The 9,839-nt window shown below is 37.1% G+C and overlaps 1 protein-coding gene across 1 annotated transcript in view; it reads right to left on the reverse strand.

Moving 5' to 3' along the window:
• FIG4 (FIG4 phosphoinositide 5-phosphatase) overlaps positions 1 to 9,727 on the reverse strand; it is a gene marked incomplete at its 5' end in the record, with an annotated part of 50,392 nt that extends 40,665 nt beyond the window's left edge. Inside the window, 7 exons of the mRNA XM_009076796.1 lie at positions 1,102 to 1,199; positions 1,763 to 1,925; positions 2,358 to 2,458; positions 4,044 to 4,172; positions 6,113 to 6,261; positions 8,469 to 8,519; positions 9,549 to 9,727. Coding sequence (XP_009075044.1) covers positions 1,102 to 1,199; positions 1,763 to 1,925; positions 2,358 to 2,458; positions 4,044 to 4,172; positions 6,113 to 6,261; positions 8,469 to 8,519; positions 9,549 to 9,727 — 870 coding nt within the window. The remainder of the gene's footprint in view (positions 1 to 1,101; positions 1,200 to 1,762; positions 1,926 to 2,357; positions 2,459 to 4,043; positions 4,173 to 6,112; positions 6,262 to 8,468; positions 8,520 to 9,548) is intronic.
• Positions 9,728 to 9,839: the final 112 nt, after the last annotated feature.

Below are 9,839 nucleotides of genomic sequence, written 5' to 3' on the forward strand. Positions count from 1 at the left end.
CTTACCCTCAACCCTCCTTTTTTGTTGTTTTTGAAGTACATAAAACAATAAAGAAACATGAATTTTCGCATCTTAATATTAAGCAACTACTGAGAGGGAAAGAAAGAGACGCATTTTCAGCCATTGCATCAAAAGCCTGTGAGTAAAAGCAGATAATGATTCACGTGTCAGGAGACAAAAAAATTTCTTGCCAACAAATGGTATCCTAAGTTGATCCCACAGACTCTTGGACAGTCTTAAAAGCACTCCTACACAGAAAAGCTGCTGGAAATTGAAAATAGGTTATCTAGTTGCCACTTATTGCAACTTAAAGAGTTTTATAGTCCTTCCTTTTGTATTTTCACTGTATTTTTATACTAGGAACACATCCTACACACACATAAAATATGCTTTTTCCAGTTGAAGACAGTTTCATATGATAAACTAATTTTTTTAAAGACTAAAAATATAAGATATGATTCAAATTAAATTCAAACGTGGGAACATACACGACCACAGAAAACAGCTGGATTAGAACATTAAAAAACCCAAACCAAAAATAACTCCAACACAAATAGAAGATACAATAACCTAAATTTCAGAGCCACCCAGACTCCAGGCTTTGGACCACAGCCTCTCACTCAGCAGTGAATTCGATTACTGCAGTGGAGCTCCCACCATGTTAGCTAACATCAGATGTCTTGGTTTTCTCTCCCACTCACACTTCCATGACTCTACCAGACAGCGCAAACATCAGAAGATAAGTCTCCATTGTAAGGAGACCACTTGTGTCAAGAAATCTACAAACCTCACTTTGTATGGAACCATAATATTTCAGTATTTTTAGTGCTAATTTAAATTTAGTGGTAAATTTATTTGGACTCCCATCTAAAGGATAATAGCAAACCTGAAAAAAACCAGTAAAAGGTTACTGGAAGAAGTCTGTAAATGTGAGGAACATTTTATGAAGTACTGTAGTGAAAGCAGGTGGAGTTATATACTACACCATGCAGGATGACATTTATGAAGAAAATATTCCATTTGTAAGCTAGCATTAGTTTAGAACATAATCAAAACTACAGAGACTCTACAGAAATAAGCATAACATAAAAAATATTGTACCTTCACAAGATTCAAAATAATAATGGGAGAGCCAAATCTCTGAAGCATTTGGTCAAAGTGAAGAGCAGCAACATGTGCAAAAGGATCTGCTTGGTCCACTGCAACAAATACACACTCAGGATGATATTAATCACACTGCAGAGTCACTTAAATCATTCTCCCTTAAAAGTACTCTTCGAGAAATACATACTTAATTCTGTGATAGTAATGATACAGTTACATACCTTCCCCTCTTTTCATGCAAAAGCTGTTAGAAAAAGGTTTCCCTTTCCCAAATTGGAGGTGACTTCTTAAACTTTCAAGAGATGCTTACAAAGAACAATCATCCTGGTCCCACTCACCTTAGCCCAGACATTTTCCACCATTTTCAACAGGTTTAATATTTTATCCACAATATAAAGATAAATTTACCTAACTTTGTACACAAAATAAACATAACTGAAACTCACATCTTCAAAAAGAAACTATTCATACTCCATTTCTGAATGTGAAGTCTAAGATGAAGGTTTTATTCCTTACATTTTTTACCCAAAGACTAAAAAGCACAAGGGCATGGGCAATGCATTCATTGTTACAAATTTAGTTTTCATGTATTCTCTCAGATGCCTCTTTAGGACACAGCACTAACCATAATCTAACACAAAGAATAATTTGTACCTACATGTTATGGGTGGCTTAGGCATCATAGTTGAAATATCTTGAGACCAGTACAGAGGGACAGAGCCTCGAACCTGAACGTAGGAAGAGTAACTCCCCGTGGAAAATGACATAACTGAAGCATCATAAAGTATTTGTTCCGTTTCCACTTCATTAGCAACATCTCCCTACACCAAACAGAAGTACACACATGATGCAGACAAGACACTTGAGGGCTGCATGCACTGCAGAGAACTGATCACTACAAAGCAAGCACAGTTAAACTCTAAGACACTAAATCACAGAAGTGAGAACAACACCAAAGGTTAAATTCCCATTCGTCCCTAAATGTATATTATTAGATTTTTATATTTTCACTCTGGGAAATAACATGATCTCTAAGTGTAAAAAAACCAAAACAATTGCCAGTTAAGAATCACTACATTTATTATTTTAACAACTTTATTGTAATGATACCTGTGATAACACTTTCTAATAGTACAGTTTATAGCCAAAACCCTGACAACCCTCTAAACCATTTCAGTTCTTCAGTCAGTCAAGCTCAAGCTTTCACACTGGGGGGTAAGGGGAAGCAACCCCTAAAATAATTTCTGATTTACCTCACAGTTTGCTCCTCGTTTCAGAAAACGTGTTCCAGCAAATTTGCTTGATCTTCTGGCAATGAGAGTGACATATATAGGGCGACCATATATTAACAGTTCTTGAAAGAGAAGTTAAGGTTTACATACTTTTTTTTTGATCCCTTACTTTATGCAAACAAAAATCAATTCTAACAAAGGTGTATGAAACTGAAATATCTGATACACTAAAATTGCCTAACAGTGCTGAGTATCACTTCCAAATTGATTTTCCAGCTGGGAGAGAGCACTGCCCTTCTCAATAATCAGTTTTAAGAACTTTGGAAAGGGAATCTGCATTACAATACATAAATCACTTCTCACAACATACAGAAGAGAAGCATTTCTATTTTATGAAGTGACAATGAAGGTGAAACAGGCACAAGATTCGCCTTGTATTGCAGATACTGCTTTTGTGAATACTGGGATTAAAGCTTGGGAGCTCCTCTTTTCAGATCAGGTGTATTAGTCACCCTCTCATTACTTGTGTAGAGAAATAGATAAATTTGTAACTACTTAAGTAACAACAGCTGAAAGCCAGAGGCAAACAGGCTACAGATGCAGTGGTGCCTTGCTTATAAGCTTTCCATAGATCATAGCTTTTCCATAAATCATCAAGGTTGGAGGAGACCTCTAAGATCATCCAGTCCAACCATCAACCTGACACTCTGCTGTAAACCCTCATCCATGTCCTCCAGTGTCAGATTCAGACGCCTCTTCAACACTTCCAGGGATGGTGACTGCACCACCTCCCTGGGCAACCTATTCCAGCGTCTGACCACCCTAACAGGGCAAAAAGTTTCCTAACATCTATTCTGAATCTCCCCTGTCTTAGCTTATGACCATTCCCTCTAGTCCTCTCCCTGTTTTACTAAAAACAAAAGGATAGAATGAGATGCCTAGCATGACTGTCACTGTTTCCTTAGTGCAAGGGAGGCACAGGGAAGAGGAAAGTAGACATTTCCTCACACACTAAGCAGTTGCAGGCACAATCCTGCTGGTCAGATTCACAGCTACTACTTTGATTAAGTAAGACCACAAATGAAATAGTGGTACATAAAAACAGATCGAGTTTTCTGTCTAGGTTCTGTCTGTGTAATATATTACATTCTTATCACATTACATTTTCCCCCTCCTCCTCCCATTTAACTGTTTTAAACAATACATATTCAAGAAAACAGTTCTTCAGATGTTCTGATGTTAACTCTCTTCACACAGCAGGCCTGAAGTTCTGCCATCATCTTCAAGAGAAACACAGTAAATAGAAGAACTTCTGCAAATCTCAGTTACTAAAATACATTTTAATGAAGATTAGTAAGAGAAAATTCCTGCGGCAGCAATTCAGTAGTTTAGCTTTTCTTCCTTTACTTTAATATCTGTAATAAACCACAGCTGAGCCTTAAAATCCTCTCAAGTTCTTTACTGCCAAATCCCATGCTTATAAACAGAGCCTCTCTGAGAACACAGCCTACCTGTTGTCAGGGCCCTGCTATAAAACAGTAACCATATTTCTTATTCAGCATAAAACCAAGAAAAGCAACAAAAATAAAAGCCAAACAGTAATTCTAAAACTGAAAGGTGTTTATATGACAAAGAAAAAATTCAATGTTCAAACTTTTTGTTAAAAAAATTGATAAATCAACACTCATTACAACAGCAAAAGGATACTGGATTGCCCACAGAAGCCATGAATAATATACAGCAGCCAGTCACGATGCACTGTGCTCCTCACTGCCTCCAGAAGTTTGCCATTCCACACATACTTTTCGTAGGGCCTACTGCAAATCCCAAATACACCTGGGAAGTTGTTACAATGAAAAGGCATTAGCAATTCAGAGGCAAGTTTACCTGCACTGGACAGTTTTAAAATCAGGGTGATTGGATCTTTATTCTGATTTTCCCTTGACTGTAACTCAGTGTATCATTTCCTCATGTTCTTGCAGTTTGCCAAACACAGAAAACTTCAGGCACATGCTGAAGTCTGGCACTGGTGAGGATTTGCAGTTTTCCTATGGTTGCCAGTCACTGCAGGCGTTGAGCGCCTTCATGCAGAAATTACTGATATTTCAGTACTGAAAAGAGATCTCTGCAGGGTAGCAGCAAGGGATTTGGTAACAAGGGAAACAGATCAAGTTGTGAATTCCAGTAAGGCAAAAACGCATGGGAGGACTTTATAAGCTTTTCACTTCTGAGTCACCTCTGGAGTTACCTACTAGGCTCTGGAAGATCATGCACGGCCCTGTCCCCTTTGACAAAAAGCACATCAATCCCTTTTCACATAATTTAGTGTAATTTTCCTAATTTGCACTAACACCAAGAAATGTAGCTATTTTAGACATGAGAATTAAGTTAGGTTCTGATTTATCTGGAACCTGAGTGTTTTTCTGTTTCAAAAATCAGGACCAAGATGACAACTGTTTACTGAAAGGTGGTGAAGAGAATTGAATGAATCTGAAACTTACAAAGAAGACTGAGTACAAGAACTCTATCACCACCACCACCATTTTTTGCGTACTTTTTCCACATGAAGTTTCTGGCAGGATGAATTATATCACAGCAGTGTGTATGTCAACTATAGCAGTCAAATGTTCTGGACAAGGAAAAAATGGAGTTCTCCTAACAGACTGTGGGTGAAAATGCAGCTGTTGGACAAACTGTTGCTACCTAGCCACCCAACTTGACATAAGCCCAGGGAAAATTGATGTAAACAAAATATTTGGATGAAGGAGTTCACACCTTCAGCAGAACCTGGTCACAAGCACTTAGTCAGCAATTTGCCCTCTTATTGCTAGCACCATTACTTTGGAGAGAGTTTGTTCTTGAGTGACAGGAGGCTACTTCTTACACACATTCTATGAACAGATACATGACTAGCACCCAGTGCTGATGGGGTCAACATTAGGGCAGTAATTTCCCAATGTTTTCACACAGACATAGAAGAGATGATGCCAGTATAGGGATTCCTGAGGGATCATGCAGGTAAGAGTCTTTGCAGAGGAAGAATTATTGCTCCCTTCACTCCTTATGGTCCTTTCTGACATCGTAGTATGTGATAACCCATTCCTGATATCTTGATTTATATGACCATATTACTAGTACCTTTTTCTTGGAGGGGTGGAGGTTCCTTTCAACAGAATGAAATCCATTATTAAGAACTTCAGGGGAAACTTTTGTGTGTGTGTGTGTACAAGGAAAAGGGAGAGAAAATAGTTTTTCTCTCTGGTCATTTTTATACTCCTATAAATACATTAGATTCAAAATGAAGGCTGTAGTTTTCAACTGAAATCAGTAATTTTTCTCACACTTCCTGACAGGGTTTAGTACATGGAGATGATACTAACTTCATATAACTCCTCTGGTGTCGGTATTCTCTGACATGAAACAAACAAGATTTATATGTGCTTAATCAGTTACTTCTCCCCACTCTCACTCCTATTGGGAGACTTACAAGTCAGCTGAATAATCAATTGTTGAAAAATGTCAGCACGCTCAATCATCTCCCTGAGCTGCAATGTAACTTAACAAAACAATGATTACACAACCCTAGAAATTACATTGTCCAAATTGAAACATCTGTAATTGGCACTTTACAAAATCTTTTACTGACTCACAACTCCTAGGAGACTACTGACCTATACAAAAGGCCTGAACATTTCTCTAAAGAAAACTTAAGTGGAACACATTCTAAATGTACTCACAACCAACAACAGCAGTTTTAATTAGGTGCATTTTCTTACCACTTCCCCCCAGTGTGGAAAGTCCTTCATCTTCAAATATATCAAAACTCTCTTGACGAGTCTGAGTTGTTTCAGTTTTTAATGTCTCAAGTGGCATTCTCAGGACAGTAAGATTATACTGAAGGGAGTGAGACAGATCATAGCTGTAACTGATAGACAGTTAACATTTGTTAATAATTGCAGATGCAGAGGAATTTTCTGACCCTCTTACTCTCTGTACTTATATTTAACAAAGCACTATTTTATCCATTAAAAAGACTTTTAAACCAGATACACAGATTCTGACTCTATAATGGCAAATCACACAGACTATTTCCAAAAGAAGCTTTACAAACATAGAAACTGTTTACAGCTCACAAGAGCTGAAAACATGTTTATATTCTTCTTTTAACTGATAACTGAACATGCCTTTTGAACGAAGCATATCAAGAAACTGAATTCACCCTGTCCCAAGAAGCAGTCCAGAAGACCAAAAATTTCCCCCAGAAATATCCATATACACAGACAACCTAATTTTTCTGAGATTTAAGTAGTGCTACTCTCTAACTGCTGCCTGAAAGCAAAACAGTCAAAAACTTGTTCCACAAAAACTGTATCTGTCCTCAAATTTAAACAATAGCTCGGTAAGACACATAACTTGTCTATTCGTCCACTTTCCCCTTAGACCAAATGTTTTCTTATAACTAACTTCTAATTTTGTTCAGGATTTATATGAAAATCATGCATAAAAATATGGTATATGATTTCAGCCAAGAACAATTCAAATGAAGCTGATATATTAAAAATATTCTAAACAATAAGAAAGAATATTAGTATCACCTTAAGTTTCTCCTTTCAAAAGTGAAAAGCAATCTAAACATGTAGTTGAAACACAGATCATAAAAAAGTTCTATGAAATGACTTTTTAAATGAAAACCAAAACATAAACAATAAATTATCTGTCAGTAAGAAAGTTTTCATTTTATGCCACACAGGTTTAATTTGTGCCAAAAATATACTTCTGTACAAGTCATTCACTCTTTTTTTTCCTGCACAGGAAACTTTAAGTATGTAGCTTATCTCAGTTCTGCAGTTTCAGCCTGGAGAAGAAAAGTCTTTGGGGAAACCTCACTGCAGCCTTTCAGTACTTAAGGGGGCTTATTAAAAAGAGGGAGACTTTTTACACAGACAGACAGTGATAACACAAGGGTGAATGGTTTTAAATTAAAAGCAAAGAGATTTAGAGTAGAGATTCTGTACTGTGACTGTAGTGAGACAGTGGAACAGACTGCCCAGAGAAGTTCAGATGCCCCATCCCTGGCAGTGCTCAAGGCCAGGGACAGTGGGGCTAATCTAGTGGAAGGTGTCCCCACCCATGGGAGGGGGATACAATCACATGATCTTTAAGGTCCCTTCCAACCCAGACCATTCTGTGATTCATTCCATGATAAATGTTTATTAGAGAATTGTATAAGAACCTTCTCTATGGACAACCACAGAAACAAAAAAATTCATCATCTCCAAGCAAGGAGGGGGAGAAGTGTAATGTTAGGGCTGGGAGGCAAAGCATGGAAGAAAACCTGAGGTTTTATACTGTGAAAAAGACTTCCCATGCAAAAGCACAAAACAGACACGAAACTTTCATATGGTTTGTGTTCACGGATTCAGCTGTGACAAGAAGCCTTTATTTTCCAAGAGGGACTTTCTTGTAGGCTGATAATGTTTATTGGTACTTGCAAGAGGATTTAATTTTTTAAAGTCTTCAAGTCTTCTAACTGCTACTTCCAGGTCTAACACCACTTTTCCCTCATTTTTCTGCTGTCCCAAAAATCTCGTGCAATAGTAGTTGGGACACATGAACTTGCCTTAGGCATGGCATATATGAAACAATACACAAGAGAATTGTTAATGCCTAGAGTGCTCTAGGAAAGACACTTCACACAGGGTATATCTTAGATGAGGACCTGTATCTCTGTCTTTTGTTTCTGAACCAAGGCAAAGCTTCATTTCTGGAAAATGAGATCAAGAAAATAAAAACAAAAGGACAAGCAAACCCCTGAAATATAGTACTTTTCCAGAGAGAATTTCTGCATAATCTGGCAAGACCAAACAGTCAGTGGAAACAGCAATTTCAGTGTTTAATTTCTACCACACCACTAATAGTTCTATAGTTTTTAAACTAATGGAGACTAAATTCCTAACCAATTGGCTGAAAGAGAAAGCAGGTTCAAAAGACACAGATGAAAATGGACAAGCAGCATGATCATGTGTCTAATTTCCCCAGAATATCAACTTAAAGGTCTTGGGTATCAAAAGCAAAAACTACAATCTTATAGCAAGTAGACATTTTTTTTAAAGTAATAGTAACTATACCAACCTAAAGTAGAAGTTGCTAGAAAGGTCCACATTTTGAAAGATTCTCAGATACCTAGCAAAATAATTCAAGTTAAAGGGAAAATTATTAGTTTAATCAGACAGACAAGTCATTCAGAGGATCTCAAACTTAAACTACATATAAATACTGACTCTAACCATAGGTTCCCTTCCTATCTTACTGTAACTGTTTTGACAAGTAATTCTACAAGAATGCAGCATCTGGATTAAATAAAGAGGGGAGAATGAGGTTCATGATCAATCCTGACTTAAAGTGGAAATTTTTTTTTTTGTATTTGCCACTAGCTTGATTTATTGCCTGACAACAGTTTATCATAAACTATCACTTTCTGACTACTGACAATTGGCACAGACTGAAAAGAAGTTTATTGATACCATTTGCCTGGTATTTCATAGAGGTAAAGTTACCATAACCTGATAAAAACACCACTGGGATGTAGCTGTACATTTCAAACAAGGTTCCCTGCCGATCAAAGGCTCAGATTTCTGTCTTTAGGAAAAAAAAAATAACCTCAAAAGGAAAGAAGCAGTTAAAACTTACCATTCAGTCAATTTATCACCCTTTACAACAGCAACATTAACAAGAGTCTGGCAGCCCAGAATCATTTCATAATCTATTCAGCACTCTTTGAAGGGCACAAAAGCTCTCTTCAGGTGAGATTAACATCATGCTAGAGCTACTAACAAATGAACAGTGCCTCAAACAATGCAAACCAGTATTAGCATTACTTTGCCCTTGTAAGAGCAATGCTTATATTTGATGCTTTCTGGTGTAGATTTGCTAAGCTGTAGCTCTGACATGTCATGGAGATCTCATGGAGATGAGATCTCATGGAGATAGCTCTGACATGACATGAAGACGTGGACAAAAAGCCCTGGAAAATTTTAACAGTTGTATTTACTGTTCAGGCTGGAGGCCACAGAACTTGTAGCCCATTCAAATAAGCTAAAATGGCCTGAATAACATGCTAATATAGGGGAATCCATGACTGAAATTTCTAGCTGCAGTTCACCATTGCTTAGAAGATATTCAAAAAGTACACACATTACCACCATTATTTACCTGGCTTCATCGGGATGACTGACTCTTACAGAGTCATTTGGAATGTAGATCATATTTGTATCTTCTATTTTATATATTGCATGACCACCAATATCTGCCATTTTTCTTCTTTTAGTTATTAACACAATGTAGTAGCCTTCTAAAAACCTGACAAAACCTGTTAAAACAGCATGAAAATGCTTTTAGTTGCTTTCATGTTTATTTGGTTAATTTGATAAAACATATTTAGAAAAACAGTATCAAAATTCTTCCAAGACTTCACAGAGTTTTTGTTTGTTCTTCATGTTATAT

This window comes from Acanthisitta chloris, unplaced genomic scaffold (genome assembly GCF_000695815.1).
Source record: "Acanthisitta chloris isolate BGI_N310 unplaced genomic scaffold, ASM69581v1 scaffold37436, whole genome shotgun sequence".
In the NCBI taxonomy this organism is placed as follows: Eukaryota; Metazoa; Chordata; class Aves; order Passeriformes; family Acanthisittidae; genus Acanthisitta; species Acanthisitta chloris.